Here is a 26,550-nt window from a genome sequence, read left to right as displayed (position 1 = left end):
CATAAAATTTAAACCATCCTCTGCATCATTGTTTTTGTATATTATATATGTATAATTATACATTTACCTGTAAGAAGCAGAGTCCATAATAAATAAGGTGTTGGAGTCAAGAAGACCTGGATTCAAATTCTGCCTCAAACAATGTGTATGACCTCAGGGTGGTTTGACCTCTCTGAATCTGTTTCCTCCTATATAAAATGAATATAATGACTGTACAATCTTTACAGAGTTGTTGTGGGAAATTAAATGAAATAGCTGATTCAGGTTAATTAATAAGCTCGCAGTGCTATATAAACTTGACCGTCTCAGCCAGATTATGTATGGCCTTCTCTGTACTAGTCAAAGCTAGCAATAATGTATATTAAAGAAAGGCAAAACTGTTCAACCTTTATGTTGCTTCTGTTTCCGCTGCTAAGGAAAATGATCTTGGGACTGGAAAGAACAGAAAATAGTTATAGGGAGTTGACTAGGAAAAGTAGAGGAAAAGAAAGAGAACCTACTTGTTTCAGATGATGAGTTCATACCAAATGAACTAAATCTTCATTATTATAGTCCTGTTAGAGATGAATTTTTGAGTCAATGTTCTTTGAAAGATCCTATAGAATGGGAGAGGTGCCAAAGGTCTGGAGAAGGGCAAATGACCTCTAACAAAGGGGAAGAAAATTAATTCTAAAAACTGTAAGCTTTATTTATGGGACATATATTTTTCTTTTTCCTTTCTTTTTTCTTTTTTTTAGACTTGTGATTTCAAGGTATAGGGAGCTCCTTTGAGGAAACTTTTTCCCCCAGGACAGATCAGCAACTCTTCTCTGATTTAAAATCCAAAAGAATTGCCTGGGTCATGGAGAGGTTATGCAAATTTCCCAGGGTCAGAGTAGAACATATTATTAAAGGGCTAGTCTGTTAATAACCTAGAAAAGGAAGCAGTGATCACAAAAGGGTATTCTAAACTAGACATAATTCAGACAAGTCTAATGATTCAGGCTTAGGAATAGAATGCTATAAGGCACTTATGGATCATAAAATGCTATAAAAATATCTTAACTGAGATTTAAAAAATATGTAATTCCTAATTAAAATAAAATGTATTCAACACAGCAAGTGGTAACACTGTTAGGAAGCCATACATTGCAGGACAATACAAATTCTGTTGAAAGCTCTAAACATTTCACTTGGTGTAAAAGATTCTGTAGGGTCCAGGACATAAAGAACAGAATATCCATATAAAGGATGGAATGTGAATTCCAAAACATGCAGTATGGACTGTCCATATAAGGAAGAGCCATACATGTTGTCCTTAAAGTGCCTATAGTATGAGCAAACTGTGTAAAGTTTTTATGCCCTAATATAGGGTCATGTTTTTTTTTTTTATGAAGGTGCCATACAGATCTGAAAATAGGTATATTCCTTTCTATTCCCATTCAGTATTCTTCAGAAGTCTAGCAGATCTAAAATTTTTTTTCTAAAATTCTACTCTAGTCCTTCATTTAAAAAAATAGACTTATCTACATCTGAGAGGAGAAAATTGAAGTCCCTCACTATTATAGTTTTACTGTATTTCTCCCTATAATTTTTTTTTTCAATTGTGTATGTGTGTATGAGACAATTGGGGTTAAGTGACTTGCACAGGGTCACGCAACTAGGGTCAAGTGTCTGAGATCAGATTTGAATTCAGGTCCTCCTGAATCCAGAGCGGGTGTTTTATCCATTGCACCACCCAGCTGCCCCGCCCCCCCCCCAATTTGTTAAACTTTTCCTTTAAGAATTCAGATGCTATGACATTTGGTACTTTTATATTTATTTAGTACTGCTAAGAATTTGTTTTCTATGTTACCTTTTAACAGACTATAGTTTTGAGTTTTTCTCTTTTAATTAGGTCTGTCTTTGTTATCACTTAGTCTGAAATCATGATGGCTTCCCCTGCTGTTTTAATTTTTTTTAGTGAGGCAATTGGGGTTAAGTGACTTGCCCAGGGTCACATAGCTAGTAAGTGTTAAGTGTCTGAGGCCAGATTTGAACTCAGGTACTCCTGACTCCAGGGCCAGTGCTCTATCCACTGCGCCACCTAGCTGCCCCTTTCCCCTGCCTTTTTACTTCAGCTGAAGCACAATAGATTCTGCTCCAGCTCCTTATTTTAATTTTGTATTTTTCTGTTTCAGAGGTGTTCATTATAAGGAACATATTGTTGGATTCTGGTGTCCAGTCTATTCTTCTATCTTCTTCCTTTTGGGGAGTGATTTCATTTCATTTCATGCACATTCACAATTATGATTTCTAATTATGTGTTTCCCTCCATCCTATTCTCTTATGCATTTCCTTCTCTTTTTCCCCTGCCACCTCTTCAAAAGTGTGTTTGATTTACTTCCCTATTATTCTTTTCACTTTTCCCTTTCCTTCCTATACCTTTGTTGGGTAAGATGTATTTCTGGACCTTGATGTAGAAAATCACACACAGCCTCTGATCTTGGCTATCTCAAACAGGCCCTGGCCTGGCTGTGTTCCAAGCTGCAGCTACAGCCTGTAATCTCTGCTTTCCGACCTTGTCTGTCTCAGACAGGCTCTGACCTTGAGGTACCCCAGCTACAATGCCAAGCCTCCCTTAGCCTTCCCTTGATGGTACCCCAGCTGCAACGACAAGCCTCCCTTAACCACTAAGCGCCACTGTGCATCCTTTGTTTGGTGAATAACTGATTTCATCTTTGTTTGATAAACTTGCTGCTATACCACACCTACTCTTTTTGTATATAACCAGGTGGGCTACAAGACTCACTGCCCATTGATGGAAGATTGAAACCCACTTTGAGCCCTCGCCTAATAAACTCTCTCTCTCCACCTTGAGTACCTGGCTAAGTATTTTCTGTGTCAGTTGTGCTGTAACAACTTAACTCTCTATTTTTTTCTCCTTTGACCAGTTCAAGTGAGAATGAGATTCATGTGGCACCCACTTTTTTCCTACTGCCCCTATGGACTTCTATTTATACACCCCATTTATGTAAGATAATTTTCCCTTTTCTTCCTCTCCCTTTCTCTGTTAGTATATTCCTCTTCCTCTTTATATTCTTCTCTTAAAGTCATGAAGACATAACAGAATCATCCCCAGGCCTTATCTACTTAGACTCCCTCTATGACCCCTGATTATGAAAAGGTTCTGAGGGGTTACATGTATCATCTTCCCATATAAGAATATAAAGTTTAACTTTGTGTAACCCTTTGTGATTTGCTCACTTATGTTTACCTTTTTATGCTTCTCTTGACTCCTCTGTTTTTATGTCATATTTTCTTTTCAGCTCTGGTCTTTTCATTAAGAATGCTTGGTAATTATTTCATTAAAGGTCTATTCTCCCCTGTAAGATTGTAATCAGTTTTGTTGAGTAAGTTTTTCCTGATTGTAAGTCTAGATCTTTTGCCTCCTGGAATATCATATTGCAAGTTCTCCTTACCTTTAGAGGTACTACTTCACTCTGGTTCTTAGAGAATTGGACAATTCTCTTTTTGTAATTTCTTGGTATATAATGTCTAGATTCTTTTTTTGCTCATGACTTTCAAGTAGTAGAGTGATTTCTTAAATAATCTCTCTTCTGTCTGTTTTCATTTTTTAGTCTTTTGACTTTATTTTATAATTTCTAGATAAGTCATTAGTTTTTATTTGGTTAAATTTAATTTTCAAGGAGTTATTTTCTTCAATATGGTTTTTTCCTATTTTTTCAACCTGTTAATTATTTTCTTTATTCCATAGATTTCACTTCTATTCCATTTTTCCCCCCATAACCATTCTCATTTTTATTTATTTATTCATTTATTGATTGATTGATTGATTGATTGATTGATTGTGAGGCAGTTAGGATTAAGTGACTTACCCAGGGTCACCCAGCTAGTGTTAAGTGTCTGAGACAGGTTTGAACTCAGGTTCTCCTGAATCCAGGGCTGGTGCTCTATCCACTGCACCACCTAGCTGCCCCCACTCTCATTCATTTTAAAAATCATTTTTAGACCCTTTAAAAAGTTTAACTCTTCTAGGAGTTCTTGTTCAATCTTTGTCCAAACTATTTTTCTTTGAGGCTTTGTTTATAGATGTTTTTGAGTAAATTTTTTTCTTTACTTTTGGAGGTTGTATTTTGAGCTTTCTTGTCAACATAATAACTCTATGGATTTTTTTGTTTTGTTTTGTTTTTTGCTTATTTTTCTATCCTACTTCTTAACTTAGAACTTTCTGTTATTTTTGGACTCTCTACACTATGGGGAGGAATGTCTTGCCTGAGCTTCTAACCTCATGTCTTTTTACTGCTTTTGCAGAACCCCAAACCTCCAAACCAAAGCCATACTCCAAACTCAGTACTATGCATTTAGGGAAAAAACCAAGGGTTTATTATGTTTGCTAGCAAAGGAGCCCAACCTGCATGAGTGGAGACTCCATGAATGAACAAAAGGACAAAGCTTATACAAGTTTCAATTTAGGCAAAAGGTGAATTGGGTGTGGGGTACCTGAGGATTGGACAAGGCTGTTGTTGGGCACTTGTGTGGTAGAAATAGGGCATATGGCACCCTGTGATTGGACAGGCTACCCACACTAACATTTACATAGCACCTACTATGTTCCAGACACTGTGCTAAGTACTTTACAATTATTATCTCATTTGATCCTTACCACAACCCTAGAAGGTAGGTGCTATTATTGTCCCTATTTTACAGATGAGGCTACTGAGGCAGACAGGTTAGGTGACTTGCCCAGGATCACATAGCTAGTAAGTGTTTGAGGATGGATTTAATGTCAGGTCTTCCTGATTCCAATACCAGTGCCCTATCCACTTTACCACCTAGCTGTTTGGGTGCCTTCATGTACATCACTTCACACTTAAGTTTTGATGATGGTGGAATCACATTAAAACTCAATGTGTTGATATTTTTCTTTTGTCCTTGAAAGCACAGGAGAGACCTTAGATAAAAAGACACTGAAAAGAAGCAAAAATAAAAAGAAGAGAGATTCAGTCACTGCAGAAGCTTTGACAGTGGACACAGTCTTGCAGCCAGAATCTCTTTCAAGAGGTCAAAAGAAAAGTTCTTCTAGCTTCTTCAAAAAGCTTCAGGAAGAGCTTCTTTGTGACTCTTCTGAGGGTTCCCCTGGTCCTGCTTCCCATCTGGAAGTCTCTGAAAAAATTTTCCCTGCTCCATTGCTAACAAAGGGACAAAAAGAACCAGTGGAAGTGGTTGAATTTCACAGCTGGAAGAAAAAGAAGAAAACTGAACAAGAACCACCCAAAGATGACGACACAAAGGTAATAAATATCTGTTTTATATAATTAATACAGTTCCCTAAACCCTGTTGTCCTTGGTGATATACAGGCTTTCTGCCCTAATAGTATTAATCAATGTAGTAAAAATTATTGGAGTTTTAGCTTACTCATTTGGGAGGGGCCACACCTGGTCAACCCTGAAGTTATGCTACTGAGATCAGAAGGAAAAACCTCTCCATAGGCAGCTTTTTGAAGGACCTCCCCTTTTGGGGGAGGGAGATTGAATACTTGCTGAGGGGAGGCTGGAGTTGCTTGGAGAGCACAAGCTTCCCCTTTTCCCCCCCTCCCCCTTTTCCCGGTGATTCGAGAAGCTAGCAAATGTCCCAGGTGTGGTGAGTGAACACAAAAGCCCTGCATTCCTTTGAATTAGCTTAATTGGAAATGAGGTGGGGATTGTATAGATTTAGGTTAAAGTTAGGAGGATTTATCTGTATTTCTTTTTCCCTATTTCCTTATCTAATTCCCAAGTAATAAAATCTGATCCTTTTGTGGAAAAGAAGCTGTAAGGCTCCTTTTTTTTTTTTTTTGCAGGGCATTGGGGGTTAAGTGACTTGCCCAGGGTCACACAGCTAGTAAGTGTCAAGTGTCTGAGGCCGGATTTGAACTCAAGTACTCCTGAATCCAGGGCCAGTGCTTCATGCACTTCGCCACCTAGCTTCCCCTAAAGCTCCTTTCTTATTGGCCTGGGAGAAATATCTAAAAGGGCAGTTTGGAGGGGAGGGAACTTTGAACCTAGAGGTCCCTCATTATTTCCAGGACCCCAATATTTTAGTGAGTCACCCAGTTAACTCTCTATATATTGAATTCAGCCCCTACATCAAGCACTGCTTTTTTTTCCCCTCAAAGTTTGATTTTTGTAGGAGATGATGCCACATACAGGAACAGGCAGCAGCTATGTAGAATGAAAGCTTCTTGAGGGCAGGGTTGGTTTCATTTTTGTCTCAGATCCCCAAAGCCTAGCACAGCACTTAGACAATAGTAGAGGCTTATTAAATGTTTGCTGATTCATTGACTCCAAACTCTGAAGATGTGATTTCTAAATCTAGCTCATTTGTCAATCTTTGTGCAAGTTAATTAATGTTGGATGACTACCCAGCTTCCTCATTTGCAGAGGAACCTCTGTAAGACACTGACCAAGAATCCTACCTTGTCAAGTCAAGTCAACAACTATGAATTGAGTACTTGCTATGTTCCAGGAACTTGCTGAGCTCTGGAAATACAAATATAAGCAGAAATAAAATCTCTACTCTGGAGACGCTTACATTTTAATAAGGGAAGACAGAACATAAAATGAAGCTGAAAAGGCTGGGAGAAAAGAGGGTAGAGCCCCAGAGCTGGTGCTGCTTGGTAGAGAAAGGCCAGAGAGTCAAGTGGAGTCTGCAGAGGAATGAAGACTTGGCTGGCCTGGCCATTTTCCTTAAAAGGGAGGTTCTGTAAAGAACCAGCCAATCAGAGAAAGAGGCTTCAGGAGGAAAGAGTACTTCCAGTCTGAGAAATGGGGGAAGGAATGAGTGAGGAGGCCTCTGTGACATGGTAGAAAAAGCCCAGAGTTAACAGTGCATCCCACAGTGGAATGCAGACGTGATTGGCTTTTGTTTTTAAAAAATAATAATAAGTGAGACTGGAATGTTCTCTTTTTTTATTTTTAATAGACCAGGACTGATAAGGGACAAAAGAGATTATTTTCTGCCTCAGGGTATTGAACTGGATTGGGAAGGTTGTGATGTAAAGGATAAAGGAGATCATTGCAAAGAAAATAAGGACATTTTTCACTGGAGTCATGCAATTCTAGAATGTAGGAGCATTTTCAGGTTTTGTCCTCTACCAATTTCATTTTTGGGGTTTGGAGAATCCTGCTTTCTCTGTGCTGAGGTTTATTTCAGGTAATGGAGGTGGAGGCAGAAGTAACTTCCAGGGATAAACTTTAGAACATTGGCTTTGGCTCAAGAACTCACAATTGGGGTTTTTTTGGTGAGGCAGTTGGGGTTAAGTGACTTGCCCAGGGTCACACAGCTAGTAAGTGTTAAGTGTCTGAGGCCAGATTTGAACTCAGGTCCTCCTGACTCCAGGGCCAGTGCTCTATCCACTGCACCACCTAGGTGCCCCATATTGTTTAATTTTTACAGATGAAGAAACGGATTATTTAAGCAACTTGTCCAGGGGCACACAGTTGGTCATTAGCAGAGTAGGACTTAAAGTTTTGTTCTCTCTCCACAGTAGCATGTGATTTTTACACAGCCCTTATTGAATAGCTCAGACTTGAATTTAGTTAAAATAGCTAAGATGTTCTCTTACTCTTTCCTCAACTATCTTACATTTTGTTTGTTGTTGTTCGGGGGTGTCTGACTCTTTGTGATCCCGTGGACCATGCCAATACTGTCCATGGGATTTTCTTTCTTTCTTTTTTTTTTTTTTTGTGAGGCAGTTGGGGTTAAGTGACCTGCCCAGGGTCACACAGCTAGTAAGTGTTAAGTGTCTGAGGCCGGATTTGAACTTTTGAACTCAGGTACTCCTGACTCCAGGGCCGGTGCTCTATCCACTGCACCACCTAGCTGCCCCACCCATCGGATTTTCTCGGCTAGGATACTGGAGTGGTTTGCCTTTTCCATCTCCAGAGGCATTTAGAGATCTAGTGACTTGCCCAGGGTCACACAGCTAGTAAGTGTCTGAGGCCACATTTGAATTCAGGTCTTCCTGACTCCAGGCCCAGGGCTCTATCCACTAAGCCATCAAGTTGCCTCTTACATTTCAATTACATATTAACTATATTTTGTCTGCCTTTTACAGCTTGCAGATCATTCTCTTCAGTAAAGCAGATAGCAGCAAAAATAATCATTTTTTGGTAGTTCTGTTTCTTTCTATGACCTGTACTATGGCATTTTGGAAAGAGTGTTATTAGACTTGGTAGCAAAAGACTCAGATTAAAATTCAGACACTTACTGGCTCTAAGTATAAAAGAGCCTTGTGAATGTGTCCTGCAATGAGTCAACTCCTTATCTGTTCCTTTTGCCCCAAACATAGCTTTAAAACCCATTTTTAAAATTTATGGTAGATTTTTCCTAGACTTCAAGTTCACCTCCATTCTTACCTTTATACTTGATGACTTGAATTTATGTATGGATGTCCTCTCCAACACAGCAGCTTTCTGGTTCACGAGCTTCCTCAGATCCCATGATCTGTTCCTTCACTGTGCTCTAGCCACAAATGGGAATGGTTCCATCCTTTTATGTTTTGTAGATTTCATCTACATGTACCATTTCTCCCATCCATCATTCCGAATTTCCTCATCCGACCATAACCTCTTAACCTTCCATCTTTCCCTGAGTCTTACCTCTCTTAAACCTATTCTTTGACCTAGTTGTTACCTCCAGTCAATCCACCTCACCTTGCTTTCCCAAGCTATCACCTCTGCTCTGGCCTCATTTTCATCCCCTTCAAAATGTTGACTTTATAGTTTTACCAATTCACCTTTATTTACACTGTTCTTTTCCTGTAAGTCCCTTGCCTCCTTATCCTATTGCTGCTGCTTATCCCTTTCCAAATTTCAACTGTAGAGCATTTCCATCATTTGAATACCCCACTCATGTATAAATGCTATTGAATGCAATTGAAGGAAATCATACAGTGGTGCTAGCTGGATTCACTACAGATTTATGTTATGTATTCTCAACTAGGCTCTTATAGCTTTTGGCTAGTACTTTTTCCTTTTCCCCAACTGACTATCAACTGTGCAATCAAGACCCCAGACCTCTTATTTTGTTGTGCTTCTAGAAAGTTTGATGTCACTGCAGAGGATTGTGGGTAAAATAAGTGTTGCTAGCATGGAGAAACTGGGAAAATGTGTTTCTATGGGAAAAGGATCTTGTCCCTAAGAAGGGCTGTGGAAAGCCTGGGCTCAGTTTCCAGTACTGCTTTCTATAATGTTCCATTGACAATTCAGTCACTGTCCTCGTAACCAAATCTCTATCAGTCTCCTACTATTGTACTTCCCCCTTACAGCATTGTACAAACTCCTTTTGTCCTCATAAATTCCACCTCCCCCGATTTATTCTTTGTCTTCTCAACCTAGATGTAAATTGATCAGGCTTCATTTGGTTAGAACGAACATGGCTCTGAGGTGTGCTTGCAGGTCTGTGTTCTAGTTCTCCCCTTCTGTATACAAGTAATAAACATGTTTTGGCTAAGCCAGAAAAATTCGGAGTCCTGAGTTAATTCTCATCGTCATACTCCATTTTCTTCTCCTTTGTTCCAGCCTTGGAAGAAGAGGTGGCTCTTTTCCTCACCAATTTCAACCCCGTAGTTTGTCTCCTTGATCTCATACTCTTTCCTTTGGGAACTTACCTCTATGATCTCTAGTTTTGGTCTTCTTACCCATCTTTATCTAATTTTCCATCTCTCCTCATCTTCTGATTTCTTCCCTGATGCCTTACCCATCATTAAAAAAAATCACTTTACCATCTCTGATGATATCATCCTATATCTGTCCTCTTTTTCACAGTTAAATACTTTTAAAAATTATTTTGTATTTATTTTATATACATCTTTTATGTACTTAGCTATAAACATGTTGTTTCCCTCCTGTTTGGCAGGAATTGTCTTATTTTTGTGCCTGGCACATTGTAGGTATTTTAAATATTTGTTGGTTTATTTCTGAGCTTTGGCTTATTCACATGCTAAGTACTTGTTAAATATTTATTGAATTGAAGTGAATTAGCCTACCTGACACTATAACAAGAACTTTCCGTTCATTTATCTCTGTCCTTGGTTATGGTTATCTTTCATTTTGTGTGTGTCCTTTTAAATCTGAGCTCATTCAGTTAGGGAAATGGAAAATATAGCTTAAAAAGACACATAAAGGGGCAGCTAGGTGGCGTAGTGGATAAAGCACCGGCCCTGGATTCAGTAGTACCTGAGTTCAAATCCGGCCTCAGACACTTGACACTTACTAGCTGTGTGACCCTGGGCAAGTCACTTAACCCCCATTGCCCCGCAAAAAAAAAAATAATAATTAATTAAAAAAAGACACATAAAGCAACATGGACAAACTAATGTGCTAATTTTTAGATTAGTGACTATTTTAAGAGCAGAAGAAAAGAGTGATCAGGGATTTGGGGTTAATGAGGATGTATAATACCATCTCAGTTGCTTATGTTACATATTAAAAAATAGGCCTTGTTTACTGCCTTCCAGGAGTCCCATAATCTAATTGAGACACAGGGTACACTAACATATAATCAACAGAAATAGATAAATACAGTCAGTCTCTGAATTAAAAATACCCACTTTACTGCCCTGAGACATTGAGCTAAGGATTTCTTAATCCTTTTTTTTTTTTTTTTAGTGAGGCAATTGGGGTTAAGTGACTTGCCCAGGGTCACACAGCTAGTAAATATTAAGTGTCTGAGGCCGGATTTGAACTCAGGTACTCCTGAATCCAGGGCTGGTGCTATATCCACTGCGCCACCTAGTCGCCCCGAGCTAAGGATTTCTTAAGGAGTGTGTGTGTGTGTGTGTGTGTGTGTGGAGAGAGAGATACCAATACATCCCAAAGCACATACATTCCAAAACTCTCTTCACAAGAACTGAATGATATTGCCTCAGGAGTCCATCTATAGTAACCCAAGTGTGGCACACTGGCCCTGGTTTCTATCTAATTTCAAGTACAATGTTCCAGTAAGAGTGCTGACTCCAGATATGGGTGATTGGGCTCAAACCCCAGCTCTGTTATCAAGTCCATAGGACAAGTTACTTCATCGTTCTGGGTCTGTTTCTTCATCTTTAAATGAGTAGACCAGAGATGAAACTTGAAACCAGGTTTTCCTAGCTTCAAGGCTGGCTCCCTATTCATGACACCATGCTACTTCCAGATAAAAAGCCATTTTAAGGATTACCCCAGATTCACAAGGGACTTATAGTATAAGAGCTTTCTATAGAAGTCATCTCTTGTACACTACTGAAATCCTACCAATTTTTCAAACTTCAGGTATGATCTCTGACCTATTCCCTGTCAGTTTACCTGTGTAATTATAATGAAGACTGAACCCAGTTAAGGACTGATTCCAAAAGTTTGTTTTGTAACTTAAGTTGTTTTGGCACGCCAATAGAATTCTTCCTTGTTACAAAAAGCCTGGATAGACAGAGCAGATGTAATTATTAACTGTACCTTTCAGCTAATAGTACCATAGATTTAGAACTGGAAGGGGAATTAGTGGTCATCTCATCCAAACCCCTCATTTCACAAATGAGGAAACTGAATCCCAGAGAGGTTAAGCAGCTTGCTTAAGGAGGGGAAGATGTGTTTACCTGACAACCTTCTAAAGTCAGGCTCCAGCTCTGCATTGTTTGGAGTGCTGTGGGCTTTGAGTGTTGCATTTGAATATATTTTCCCTTTGGAATAATATTGTTTTATTGGTTTGGTTTGGGTTTTTTAAACCAACTTTTTTTCAGTGGATTTTTTGCTCTCAATTTTGTTCTTTAATTTTCAGAATTTCTGTTTTGGTGTTTAATTGATGGCTTTTAAATTGTTAGTTTTCCAGTGTGTTTAGTGGTATACCTGTATCACTGATCTTTGATCTCTCTGTGCCCCTCCTCCCCACCCCCCTTCTTATCCCCTGTCCCCTTGTTTCTCTTTTTTTTTTTCTTTTTGAGGCAATTGGGGTTAAGTGACTTGCCCAAGGTCACACAGCTAGTAAGTGTTAAGTGTCTGAGGCCGGATTTGAACCCAGGTACTCCTGAATCCAGGGCCAGTGCTCTATCCACTGTGCCATCTAGTGTCCCCTTGTTTCTCAATGAAGGTGTTTAGAGATACAAATGTTCCCATAAGAAATGCTTTGGCTGCATCCTAAAAAATGTGGTGTGTTACCTCATTGTTATTATCTTTAATGAAATTGATTGTTTTTATGATTATGATTGACCCACCCATTCTTTAGCATTAAGTTAGTCCTCAGTTTTCAATCTTTGCTTCAAAGGCCCTTTTATTGAATATGATTTTATTGCACTATGGTCCATAAATGACATTTAATATTTCTACTTTTCTGCATTTGTTTGTGAGGTTTTTACGGCCTAACTCATGATCAGTTTTTGTGAAGGTAACCACACACAGCTGAGCAGTAGATGTCCTCCTTTCTATTCTTGTTCAGTGATCTCCAGAGACTTAGACCAGGTATTTTCAATGGAGGCTACATCTCCAGGGCAGCACACAGGAGCCTGTTTAACCCATAATGCATCTAGCCGAATAGTATTTAGAGTACTAGCCTAAAATGATAGGTCAGATGAACAGGAAGCCATGCAAGGCATAAGGGATGTGATAGCCATGCTTATATTGTTAACAAGCATCCATACTGCACGGATTATTGAAGTTCCATAAAAGCTTAAATAGGGGGTAGACAGAAGAGTTGGGTGTTATCAGTCAACCAATAGATATTTACTGAGTGCCTACCATGTGAAGTGTAAAACATGGTCCCTGGCTTTAATGAATTTATAATTTAGTTGTAGTGATTGAGGAGGGTGCCCCTCAGTGCTGCACTGGACTTCTCCATCATGTTCCCAGGAACCTCATCTTGCTACAAGATCACATCTGCCCTGGTATCCACACATCTCACCAGAGCCCTCCATGTGGGGGGCTGAAGGGCAGAATTAAGAGCTCCTCCCAAAATCTCCATGAAGGACAGTGCCCATGCCAGCCATCTTTTCATTATCCATCTGGCTGCGCTTCTTTCATTTCCTCATCATGCTTCCACAGCAGGTACCTTCTTACTACCCCCTTTTCAGCTTCCCTTTGTATAGATTGTAAGCTTGAGGACAGGGACCTCCTTTCTTTTTTGTATTTCTATCTCTAATACTTAGCACAGTGCCTCACACATAGTAGATGCTTAATACATGTTTACTGACTGACAAGATTAACACACGGGGGTGGCGGTGGGGGGGGGCCCCCGACAGGGATGACACCTTCCTGTATTTATAACTAATCAAAGTATTTGCAAACATTTTATAATCAGCTGCAAGGGGAACTTAAAGGTTTTCTAGTCCAATTCCCAGATGGAGGAATGCTTTCTCTAGGTCAAATAGGAATGACTCAACCATGTCACAGTGCGAGATATTAGGCAACCTTGGATCAATGGGCAGGGCCTTTCCGTGAAGTATTTAGCCATTAGGTTTCTCCATTCTCACAGTCCTCCCTACTGTGGAGGCAGTGATTTTAGAAACCTCTGAGTCATCTGGCTTTGTTAACAAGAGATTAGGCACAAGATGAAATCATTAATGAATTTCAATCATATTAAACATATATCGGGAAATCAGGTGACCCATCTCCCCCAGTCATTGTAGCTCTGTGCTAGTCACAGCCATAGATTTAGATAAGAAGGGATGGGGAATGGTTAATGTCAACATTTTCCTGAGGGGCAGCCGCGAGGAAAGGGCCAAGAACAGATCCATGGTTTATGTGTTGTCTTTATGCACTTCAGAAAGTCTTGTGAAAGATTACCTATCCCAAGATCGGTTTTGTTTTTTTTTTTAAGTAGTTGTTTATTCTATGAGGGAAAGATGACAACAGTTCTAGGTGCAGGAGAACTGAAATTCATTTAATGTGGCTTAACAGCATTACATCAAGAAGCATCTCCTCCTCTCCCTGAAGTTACATGTTAAATTTATATGCTTGAAAAAAAGTAAGCTGGATCAAACAGAGATTCACAGTTTCTAGTACAATCCTCTTTTTTTGTTCTATTTTGTATATTAAAAATTGCTCATTTTATTTGGTGTTAGTTAAGTTCAGAATAATTTTTTTGAAAAGAAAACCTATGGGGGCAGCTACGTGGTGCAGTGTATAAAGCACTGGCCCAGGATCCAGGAGGAACTGAGTTCAAATTTGGCCTCAGACACTTGACACTAGCTGTGTGACCCTGGGCAAGTCACTTAACCCTCATTGCCCCACAAAAACAAAACAAACAAAAAAAGAAAATACAAAATCTTTCTCAAGTGGAACTTACACACTAGCAGCATGATGACATGGATAACCATAATACTTAGTATTATAGCATCATAAACACTTATTAAATGATTACTATACTATGCATCAGGCACTGGCCTAGGCACCAGGAACATAAAGACAAATACTAAAACAATCCCGGCCTTCAGAGTGTTTACATTCTATCGGGAAATACCATGTCATACACATGAGTAGATAACAAAACATATAGAAAGTAAATAGAAAGTCATTTGGGAGAAAAAGGTGATAGCAGCAGCCAGTAGAATCAGGAAAGGCCTAATGGGGAAGATGGCAGTTGAACTAAGCTTGGAAGGAAGCTAGGAATTCTTAGAGGAGGGAGACTATTGCAGCCTTGTGCAAAAGCATGCAGATGGGAAGTAGTATATTGTTTAGGGGGAGAAGTAAGAAAGCCAGTTTGACTGGGCGGCAGAGGGCTTGGTTGGGGATCATGATTTGTAATGAGGCTTCAAAAGTAGTTTGGAACAAGATCTTTAAAGGCCAAACAGAAGAGTTTCTTTTTGATCATAGAGGAAATTGGGAGCAACTGGGGCTTCTTGGGCAGGGCAGGACTATAGTTAAATTATTTGTACTTGAGAAATAGCAGTTTAGCAGCTCTGGGGAGGATTGGATGTAAAGGAGAGAATCTAGGAGCAGTGATAGGTAGGTAGACAGATAGGTAACAAGCACTTAGTAAGTGTTTACTATGTACCAGACATTATCGCTGAGCATGCAAAGTAAAAAACAGTCTGTGTCCTCAAAGCACTTAGATTCTAATGGGAGAGTGAGAAGGCTAAGTATGGGTACCTGGGCAAGGGGCATGGTCGCAAAGTCATTAAGTCAAAAGCACAGATGAGATAAGAAGGAAGCATGGCTAGTCTGGGCTTGTTTCTGAAAAATTCTTTCTTTCTTTCTTTTTGTGAGGCAATTGGGGTTAAGTGACTTGCCCAGGGTCACACAGCTAGTAAGTGTCAAGTGCCTGAGGCTGGATTTGAACTCAGGTCCTCCTGAATCCAGGGCCGGTGCTCTATCCACTGCGCCACCTAGCTGCCCCTGAAAAAATATTTCTGTTTTTTTGGGGGTTTTTGTGGGGCAGTGGGGGTTAAGTGACTTGCCCAGGGTCACATAGCTAGTAAGTGTCAAGTGTCTGAGGTTGGATTTGAACTCAAGTACTCCAGAATCCAGGGCCGGTGCTTTATCCACTGTGCCACCTAGCTGCCCCTGAAAAAATATTTCTGACAACTATAAGCTTTAGCTGAAAATTATAGCACTATAGCTGAAAACTCCTGGCTCGCTGGCCATTTAATGTAAAATTTTTTATAACTGTTTGATCTGAGAAATTATAACTGGCTTTTTAATCTGTAACTTTGTCTTCCCCACTAAGCCAATCTGTTAAATTTTAGCTAGCTAGCTGTCTAGCTGTCTGTGGAGCTATAGGCTGCTTAAGCCAGTCTGTAAGGGCCTGCCCTCTCCCAAACTGCTTCTCCCAAATTAACAAGAAACGAGATTAAGAAGCCTCTTTCAATTTAAAGCCAAAACCAGGGTTTATTGATAAGAATAAACTTAGAGATAAGAACAAAGACAAATAGAATATACAATCTGACTGTTTTAACTTTCTCATCTGCCACGTGAAATCTCCTCCCTTTTCTCTCACCTCCTTTCTCTTTAGCGGGCCCCTTTGAGTCTCTTTTCAACTGTATCCATTCACTTTGCTCCTCTCCTGCGTCTGCTACCGACCAACTCCCACCTCTGCTCTTCTTCACTACCTCTTCACTCCTCCACTCTCCCCTTCACTCTTCCTCCTCTTCATCTGTCTCTGTAGCATCCCCCTTCACTGTCTAACTTCCCTGGTATATAAAAGACCTCTCTCATTGGGAACCTGGGGCCAAGCCCCCCCCCCCCAAGCTAATTGGCTGACACCCCCAGGCCACACAGAGCCCCTGTGCTGGGTGTGCCTCGAGCCTGGGGCTGGGTGGATGAAGCTGCAGTGTTCCTGAGACCCTTCATGCACATCCCTGCTGAGCGGGGCACGGGAGCTCGAGGCTTATGTGCCTGGGGAGGGGCGGCCTGTTTGGGGCGCCCTTAGCCCCTTACATTTCCAAAATGGAGTTCAGGAAAATTTTGAGCTCATGAATGGGAAATGGGAACTTGACATAGAGCACAGGTGAAGTTCCAGAGTGAGTCATGGTGTCAAAGTCATTTGAGTAAAAAACACAGGAGGGGAGAGACCTTTAGAGGCTATCAAAAATAGTACAGGTGGCAGGTGATGAGGGGCCTGTGCCACATGGTAGCCATGAAAGTAGAGAAAAGGGGACAGATATGAGCAATAAGAAGCAACCTAGGATAGGCTGGGGATGAGGAGCCAGTCTCAGATTCAAGAAAGCCAGAGTCTATATCCACCCATCTCTACATGTGCTGGCTGGTCACTTAACCTCAGTGCCCTAGGCAACTCCCTAAAAGAATACATTGCTTAGCATTTACCAGACTGAGGCAGGTTTATTAGAGGAGGCTTATTCATGAGGAATTCCTTGCATTAATGAAATCCCATGTATAGATGCCCTGTCCCCTCAAATTATATGATAAATATATGAGTTACAGAACAAAGTAATGTGTGAAGTAGCGGGTTATTTTCTGACTTGGAGAGACACAGTTGACAAGTATGAATGGATAGGCAAACATTCTGGCCATCTTAAAGATTGTTTTTGTATTTGTCCAGACTTCTGGAGTCGACATTACACCAGTATGATAATGAATTGATAATGAAAACCATTTTTTTTTTTCCTTCCAGAAAAAAACCAATGACCTTGAGAAGGGTACGGGTATGCAAGAGTTTAATTTGGAAAAGGTATGCACTTGAAGATGCTCCGAAGAGATTTCAGAGGATGATTGAACATAAATTTTGGGCATATCCTGAATTTTATTCCTAGGTCTCTCATTGATTTATGAGGTAGCTGCCCTTTGCCTTATCCTACCCTTATGAATGAATAAATATTCCTTGCAAGTATAGGGATATGGGAAGATTTGAGCTGGTGGTTTCCTATATGCATTCATAATGCTCTTAGAAGTGACTAGAGTTCTATTCTTCGGTTGGAAAGGAAAACACATACTAGGGAGAATGTTTCTAATATCACTAAAGCCCCTTGACTTAAAACACAGCATAAAAGACCTATTTCTAATATGTTAGTAACTTTAATAGTAGGGAATTCTAGTTGTAAGAGTGCAGACATAATTAGCATTTGGTGTAGCCTCCCTAAAATACATTGTTCACTGGGATGGCATGTTTTCTTCAGGGTGGTTAAAATGGATGATTAGTGTTTAATGAATGTCACTCTTGTTCACAGGCCCGTTTGGAAGTGCATAGATTTGGGATCACTGGTTATGGGAAGGGGAAAGAACGGATTCTGGAACGGGAGAGAGCCATCATGCTGGGTGCTAAGGTCAGTTGCTCCTTTCTGCCTTCCTGTGCCGTTTAGGGGGTAATGGAAGAAAACAGACTTTGAGGGGGCTTAAGGGACAGTATATTGGAAGTTGTCTAAAAATTGCTTTTGAGTTAAGGTCAGTAATGTATGTCCCTTTTATTTTATTGCAGCCTCCAAAGAATAATTACGTGAATTACAAGGTTTTGCAGGAGCAGATCAAAGAAAAAAAGGTAGCAAAGGAAGAAAAGAAGAGAATGGTGGGTATAATCTTTTTCCTTTGTTGATTTTTATGCCTTGAGAAGATTTTGTATGTTTAAGTCACCACAGCCTACCAATTTAGGAAGTCAAATCAAGTCACCAAGTATTTATTTAGCACTTACTATATTCCAGGTACTGTTTTAAATGACAAGACACAAAAAAAGGCAAAAAATAGGCCCTGTTCCCAAAAAAGCTGCCAATCTAATGAAGGTGACAGAATGCAAATAACTATATACAAATGATAGGTACAGGATAAATTGGTGATTTTAGAGGGGTGGCACTAAGATAATAATGATGATAACTCGCATTTATATAGTACTTACTATGTGCCAGGCACTGTGCTAAGCATTTTTACAATTATTTCATTTGAGCCTCACAACAACCCTAGGACAAAGGTCTTTTTTTTTTTTCAGGCAATGGGGGTTAAGTGACTTGCCCAGGGTCACACAGCTAGTAAGTGTCAAGTGTCTGAGGCCGGGTTTGAACTCAGGTACTCCTGAATCCAGGGCTGGTGCTTTAACCACTGTGCCATCTAGCTGCCCTGACAAAGGTGTTCTTACTAGCTCTATTTTACAAATGAGGAAACTGAGGTAAATAGCATAAGTAACTTGCCTTGGATCATGCAGCCATTTTCCAATAGACAGGAATCTATTTTGTTTCCACTTCTTTGCTACCATGAAAAGTTTGCTGTAAATATTTTGGTGTATTCACAGCCTTACTATCTGGTGGTGATCTCTTTGGCTTAGCAAGTAGAGTATCTGGGCAAAAAGAGTATGGACATTTTAGTCATTTTATTTAAAATTCCAAATTGCCAGAATGGTTGTGCCTAGTCACAGCTACATCAACAGTGTATTTATGTGCTTACCCTTACCACCTTTGCCAATTTGCTGGTTGTGGGGTGGAATTTGAGGGTTGTCTTAATTTACAGTTCTCATTATTAGTAAGATGGAGCTATATGGTTGTTAATCATTTGACCACTTCTTTTTGGAGAATGGCTTTTATTCTTCTACATTTCAATTTGAGTTCTACATATCTTGGATATCAAACCCTTATCAGAGATAGTTGATAAAAAGATTTTTCCCCCAGTCAGCTGCTTCCCTTCTTAGACTAGGTGAAACAATTTTTTTAAATTGTTAAATTGTTAAATTGTTAAATTTTTTAAATCTAAGCCTCTCTAGCTCTTGCTTGGTTAAGCATTCATTTCCTCTCCAGTGGAAAAAAGCATATGATCTACTTCAGTTTCCTTTTTATTACGATTTTTCATATATTTAGGTCATTTATGCATTTTGAATTTATTGTGGAATATGGTGTAACATGTTGGTCAAAACCTAATTTCTGCCAGACTGATTTCCATTTCTCCCTGTAGTTCTTAACAAATAAACGCTTCTTTCCTACATAATTCATTTTCCAGTTTGCTGGGTTATTGAGTTCAGTTATTTCTTATTCTTCCTTATCTGATCTGCTCCACTGATTTACTTTTGTTTTTTGGGGTTTTCTTTCCAGCCAATAGATGGAGCATTTATTTATTTATATTTTTTATGTGCCAGCCACCATGCTAAGAGTGGCAGATAAAGGCAAGAAAACAATACATAAAAGAGAGATGGAAATAAAAGTGAGGGGGGCCTATGACCCTAATGATATGGTTTGGAGCCTGTAGCTGAAAAGTACAGTGGAGACTTGATTTCTGGACAACATAAGATGAAATCCTAGGATGGTTTGTAGGGTAGAGTACAGGTTCACAAGGGGAGCAGATTAGAATGAAGGCCCAAGTGGAAGTGGCATGATTTGGAATCGGTGACTGAAATATGGTGGAGGCTCACTTCCCAGCAAGATATAGGCAAAGAGTTCAAAGTTCAGGGTGGTTTCCAAAATTGGAGTTCTAGTTTAGGGGGAGTAGAAGGTGGGAAAACAAAGGTCAGAGGAGAGATAGAATGGTTTGGAGCTGGTTGCCAGGAAATACCAAGGGGTTTTGATTATGGCTGCTTCATAATAAGAATGTGAGGTTGACCCTTTCACTCCTACCTTTGCATTATTTCCCTTGATACTCTAGCTCTTCTGTTGAATTTTTAAAAGTAACCCTGCACTGTAAGTTCTTAATGTTTGTTGAATGGAATGATCTACTAGAAATAAACTGTGGATGTCTTTGTGAGAACCAATATTTTGTGGAGACATGGGAATACAATGCTAACTACTTTGACATGATATTCTTTGAAATTATGAAATTAGGCCCAGGTCACAGACACTCTCAGAAAGAAGAGGAAAGGTACAGAAGATAATCGGTGAGTGATAGCCTATTTTCTTCCCCCCTCCCCCCCAATCTTAACAATATTTTTTTCCAGTTACATGAAAGATAGTTTTCAACATTTATTTTTATAAGATTTTGAATTCCTAATTTTTCTCCCTCCCTCTCCCCTCCCTAAGGCAGAAGGAAATTGATATAATTTATATATGTATGATCATATTAAACATATTTCTGTATTAGTCATGTTGTGAAAGAAGAATCAACAAAAGGGAAAAACCTCAAAAAGGAAAACAAAAAACAACCAAAAAGTAGAAATAGTATGCTTCAATCTGCAACAGTTCTTTTTCTGGCCATGGAGAGCATTTTCCATCATGAGTCCTTTGAAATTGTCTTAGATCATTATATTGCTGAGAAGAGCTAAAACTATCAGTTGATCATCACACAGTGTTGCTGTTATTGTGTACAGTGTTCTCCTGGTTCTGGTGATAGCCTATTTTCAAAAGTCAGTGGTTAAATTCCTATTTAGGACTCATAACAAAATCTTGTCACTAATGTAGCTTTTTTTACTTATCTGATTATGGCCCTACCTCATCTGGTTTTGTCTTCATGACAGCCTTGTCGAAGTATAGGTAAGGTAATGATGCTTTCCCCAGTTCATTTGTAAGAATGCAGAGGTAGAGAATCACCCCCTGGGCCACGCTGTAGCACCAACGGTGTGTCCGGGAAGCAGCGCTACACTTTAAGGAGTAAAAAGCCAAGAAACAGTAAGCCAGCATGAGTAGGCAGAGAAAGCAGAAGACCATCGAAAACTTCTTTGGGGGAAAGGTAGACTACAATACATCCTCAGAAGAAGAAGATAATAATAGGGTCAAAGCTCCAACATCCAAAGCTTCCAAGAAAAATATGAACTGGTCTCAGGCCATGGAAGCTCTCAAAAGGGACTTTGAAGAGAAAGTAGGAGAGATAGAAGGAAGATGTAGAGAAAGAGAGGAAGGAATGGAAAGAGAAATGAGAGCAATGCAGGAGAGTCATGAGAAAAAAATCAACAGTTTGAAAAGCCAAATGGAAAAGGAGATTAAAAAACTGTCTGCTGAAAATAATTGCCTAAGAATTAGGATTGAACAAATGGAAGCTAGTGACCTTATGAGGAACCAAGACACAGTAAAGCAAAGCCAATTGAATGAAAAAATAGAGGGCAATGTGAAATATCTCCTTGGAAAAACAGCTGACCTAGAAAATAAATCTAGGAGAGATAATTTTAAAATCATTGGACTACCTGAAAACCATGACCAAAACAAGAGTTTAGACACCATCCTCCAAGAGATTGTGAGGGAAAATTGCCCTGATATTCTAGAAGCAGAAGCTAAAATAGAAATGGAAAGAATCCACCAATCACCTCCTGAAAGAGATCCCAAAAGGAAAATCTCCAGGAATATTGTAGCCAAATTCCAGAACTCCCAGGTTAAGGAGAAAATATTGCAAGCAGCTAGAAAAAGGGTTAGCGATCCCTAACCCTAACCCTAACCCTAACCCTAATTTAAATACTGTGGAGCTCCAATAAGGATAAAGCAAGATCTAGCAGCTTCTACATTAAAGGACCGGAGGGCATAGAATATGATATTCCAGAGGGCAAAGGAACTGGGACTACAGCCAAAAATCACGTACCTAGCAAAACTAAGCATCATCTTTCAGAGGCAAACATGGAACTTCAAGGAGAAAGAAGACTTTCAGGCATTTGTTATGAAAAGACCTGAACTGAATAGAAAATTTGACTTTCAAATACAAGACCCTGGAGAAGCATAAAAAGATAAAGGAAAAAGACTTCATGAGGGATATTAAAAGATCAAACTGTTAACATTCCTATATGGGAAGATAATACAGAGGACACAGGTCTGAACTGAATATGAAGGGATGTTATGTTTTGTTCTTTGTGGGGTGTCTTATGTATAGGGCTAGATTTGGGCTTGGGGCCTCCTGGGTCCAGGGCTGGTGCATTGTCCACTGTGTCACCTAACTAACCCATAATGACATCCTTAAAATAGGGTTGAGGGGTACGAGAAGTAGACTGGGGGAGGGGGAAGGGGAGAGATGGTCTGGGGAGAGGTTGTTCACATGAAAGAAACAAGAAAAAAGCTTATGGAGGGGAGGGGAAGAGGGGGAAGGAATTGGGGAATGATTGAACCTTAATATCATCAGAATTGACTCAAAGAAGGACTAACATACATACTCAAGTGGGTATAGTAATATATTTTGCCCTGAGGGAGGGGAGGGGGATAAGGGGAGGGGAGAGAGGGGAAGGAGGGAAGGGCAGATTCTGGGAGAGAGTAGTAAAAAGCAAAATACTTTGAAGGAAGGTGAAGATGTTCTGCATAACGGCACAAGTATGAAATATTGAATTGCTTGATTTCATAGGGAGGGTTGAGGAGAGGGAGGAAGAAAATTTGGAACATAGAATTAGCTCAAAGACCTTAAACTCATCAGAGTTGGCTCATGGAGGGAATAACATTCACACCCAGTTGGGAGGAGTAATCTATTTAACCTTATAGGAAAGTATATGGGGAAGAGGATAAGGAAGGAAGGGTGAAAAAAAAAGGGAGTGCAGAGTAGGGGAGGGGACAGTCAGAAGTAAAATACTTTTGAGGAGGAATAGTTTAAAAGAAGATAGAAAATAGAGTAAATATCATGGGAAGGGAATAGGATGGAGGGAAATAGTTATGATGACTTTGCTGGGCTAATATGAAGAAAATTCTTTGTCAAGTTTAAGGTACATTATTTAGGTTATGATGAACAGGATACTATTAGAAAAACCTGGAAAGACCTACATGAACTGAAGCAGAGTGAAATGCACTGTATACAAAATAACAGCAATAGTGTAAAATGATCTGCTGGGAAGCATGTGGTTATTTTCAGCAAGGCAATGGTCCAATATAACCCTGAAGGACTTATGAAAATGGCAACCCATCTACAGAGAAAGAAGTGGTAGTATCTGAAAATAGATGGAAACACATTTTTTTTTCTTTTCTTTTTTTTTCTTTTTTGGTGAGGCAATTGGGGTTGGGTGGCTTCCCCGGGGTCATGCGGCTGGTGGGTGTTGGGTGTCTGGGGCCGGATTTGGGCTCAGGTGCTCCTGGTTCCAGGGCGGGTGCTCTGTCCGCTGCGCCACCTAGCTGCCCCTGGAAACACATTTTTTACAAAAATGTTTTTTTCCTTTGACAATTCCTCAGTCTGAAGTTTTGGGAGTTTTTTGACTGTTTTTTTTTTCACAACCTAGCTAATGTGGGAATGTTTTCCATGACTACTCATGTATAATTTATTTTGAAATGCTTGAGTTCTAGTGGGTGGGGGTGGGAAGAGAAGTTGGAACAATTTTTTTTTAAAAATTGATGTTAAAATTTGTTTTTACATATATTTTGGAAAATAAAATTCTATTAAAAAAAAAAAAAGAATGCAGAGGTAGAGAAGTAACTTCCCCAAAACAGCATATTTTTCCCATTTCCACCAAGTTGAACCTCTTCTTAGATTCCGTAATTCACAGATCTTTTTGTCAGACAACTCAGTAACCCTAGACAGGCTTACAGGCCTTTGAAATTAGCCCTTGGCCATATGTACATAGCCATCCAAGGTAGACATAGTTGCAAAACTGGTGTTTCCAAACTTGGGACCAATTTCAAAGGAAAAAATAAGGTAAATGATCAATAACTTTTGTTACTGTCTGCAGTAATGCAGAACTTCCAGAATCCTCTCCTCCTCCTCATCTGCCTGAAGCCCTAGCCAATTCACTATTTTATTGAGACTGTCTTATTAAGAAGGTCTTGTCTAAGACCCTGTTAACCTGGCATGATGGTTGTGTGTCTTCAGTTTCATGTTTCTGAGAGTGTCGCAACCTGGCTCAAGGGATACTGTGACCATTTCTTTTTTTGTTTTTGGAATGGAATAAGCACTTATTAGGCATCTACTGTGAGCACCGCCTGTCTGCCAGCCACTGTGCTAACCTCCTTACAATTATTTTCTCATGACAATCATGCGAAGTAAGTGCTATTATCATCCCCATTTTCAGATGAGGAAGCTGAGGCAAACGAGGATTAAATGGCCTGCCCAGAGTCATACAGTAAGTGTATGTCTGAGGCCAGACTTGAACTTGGGTGTTCCTGATTCCAGGCCTAGCACTCTATCCACTGACCTAGCTCTGCCATATCTGTGTGATCCTGGACAAGTCACCTAACCTCTCTGGGCTGCAGTTTCCTCATTTGTAAAATGAAAGGGGACTATTTCTTTAAAGAAAAATACATTTTATTGATACCCTTTTTCTTTACATCACAGTTATCTCAATTCTGCTCCCATTTCCACAATTAAACTCTTCTTTGTAGCAAAATAAAACTAGGAAGAAAATACCTGACACAATGACCGCATCTGACAATGTATACAGTGCTCTCTGTCTTTGTGGTCTCCTATGCCTCTACTATTAAAAGGGAAGTATTATATTTCCATTATCTTTTCTTTGGGACTATCAATTTTTTTTATGGTCTTGAACACACAAACTTTTCCATTATCTTTGACATAATACCATACATGTAGAACGTTAGTAATTTTCAGTAATTTCTTTGTATTTTATTCTTTTGCTCTGATTTTCATCATCTCAATAATATGAGGGCCAAAATTTGATATACAGAGTGTTAATTGGTTGACTCGCCAGAATATTGGGGTCCTGGAAATATGAGGGACCTTTTAGGTTCACCCTCCCCTCTGAACTGTCTTTTTTAGATATTTCTCCCAGGCCAATAAGAAAGGAGCCTTTAAGCTTTAATTCACAAAAGGATCAGATTTTATTACTTGGGAATTAATTAAACAACAAAGGCGAAACTAATAAAAATCAAAGATAAGGAAATAGCAAAAAAAGAAATACAGATAAATACTCTTAACTCTAAACTTAGCCTATGCAATCCCCAGATCATTTCCAGTTAAGCTAATTCAAAGGAATTTAGGGTTTTCCATTGTTCACTCACCAACACCTGGAAAGTCTACAGTAAGCTTTTACTCAAAATAAGAATCTTGCCCCATTTATGTACATTTTACGATGTTATCTTTGGCTCCTCTTGAGTTAGGACCCATGATAGGTGATTTGTGTATCTCCTTCACTCACCTTAATTATATCCTCTTTTCTCTTATTTTAAACCTAGGAAATCCAAAAAGAAGAAATTGGCTCCCAGTATTTTGTCAGCAGGATCAGGAGGACAAATTGGAAAATTCAAAAATGGGACCTTAATTCTGAGTAGTGTGGATATCAAGAAAATAAATTCTTCTAAAGTGACTAAATGAAGCATCAGCTAAAAAATTAAGAAAAGCTAAGATGAGCCCCATCATCCTAAAAGAGAGGACATTACAAATTCATTCAGAAATTTCCTTTTCACATTTTTGCCGGAGCCTTTTTTTTTTTTTGCAACATGTTTTATTATTTTTAAAATTTTATTTTTATTGGTATCTTTTGTTTTACATCATCTCCGTTATATCCTTCCTTACTCCCAAAGAGCCATGCCTTATGACAAAAGAGGAAAAGAAAGAGTTCGTTTAAACTAAGCAAGGACAACTGAAGTCCAGTGTTTTGTTCTGTGTTCCACAACCATCGTCTTCCACCTCTTCTCTGAAGCCAAACTTGGTCATTATCATTGCCTAGGATTCCATTTCTGTTGTTTTATTATTGTCCTTTCCATTTCTTCTGAGAATGTTATTTTCCTGGCTAAGCATCAGAGTTCATATAAATTTCACCATGCACCTCTGCCTTCATCATTTCTTTCAGACGTGTACTTATTGACTAGGGGATTGGGGGCATGTACTGAGTTGTGTGATCTCTGTGTTTTCTGAGACTTTTTTACCCTTTAAGGAAAGAAAAATCAACTAATCATGTCACATTTCAGAGTAGTGAGACTGATGGTCATAGTCTAGATAAGGCCAGTTGTATTATGCCCTTATAATAAAGCATATTAGTTTCTTAAGAGTTTTGTAGAAAGGGTAAGTTGAATGTTAGAACTTAGACCTTAGTGATTATCTAAGTCACTGTTTATTTTATAGATGAGAAGACTAAGACCCAAAGAGAAAGTGACTTGCTTAAGGTTACACAGACAGTAAGGAACAAGATTAGGATTCAAACCTAGGTCATCTTACTCCAAATCTAATTCTCTTTCCTCACTGTACCGCCATTTTCTGTCCCTTCTAGGTTATAAAGTATATATTGGCCTTAAGAAAGCTTACAAAACTTTCATGCACAAAAGTTTTCATCAGAATATAACTAATTAGCACAACATATTAATTTTTTAAATTTTGAATTCACACATCCAAACCTCTCCCCTACCCCCCCAAACCCAA

At 39.3% G+C, this 26,550-nt stretch overlaps 1 protein-coding gene across 1 annotated transcript in view; it reads left to right on the top strand.

Annotated features, from left to right (window-relative positions):
* Window positions 1-25,971, top strand: part of C4H1orf131 (chromosome 4 C1orf131 homolog) — a 29,377-nt gene extending 3,406 nt beyond the window's left edge. The window contains exons 2-7 of the mRNA XM_044001995.1: window positions 4,927-5,273; window positions 17,060-17,116; window positions 17,613-17,708; window positions 17,861-17,947; window positions 20,175-20,227; window positions 25,368-25,971. Coding sequence (XP_043857930.1) covers window positions 4,927-5,273; window positions 17,060-17,116; window positions 17,613-17,708; window positions 17,861-17,947; window positions 20,175-20,227; window positions 25,368-25,506 — 779 coding nt within the window. The 3' untranslated portion in view covers window positions 25,507-25,971. The remainder of the gene's footprint in view (window positions 1-4,926; window positions 5,274-17,059; window positions 17,117-17,612; window positions 17,709-17,860; window positions 17,948-20,174; window positions 20,228-25,367) is intronic.
* The last annotated feature ends 579 nt before the right edge of the window (window positions 25,972-26,550 follow it).

Source organism: Dromiciops gliroides, chromosome 4 (assembly GCF_019393635.1).
Source record: "Dromiciops gliroides isolate mDroGli1 chromosome 4, mDroGli1.pri, whole genome shotgun sequence".
Taxonomy (NCBI): domain Eukaryota; kingdom Metazoa; phylum Chordata; class Mammalia; order Microbiotheria; family Microbiotheriidae; genus Dromiciops; species Dromiciops gliroides.
The sequence above is the reverse complement of the archived record's forward strand: the minus strand, read 5'-3'. Positions and strand labels throughout refer to the sequence as shown.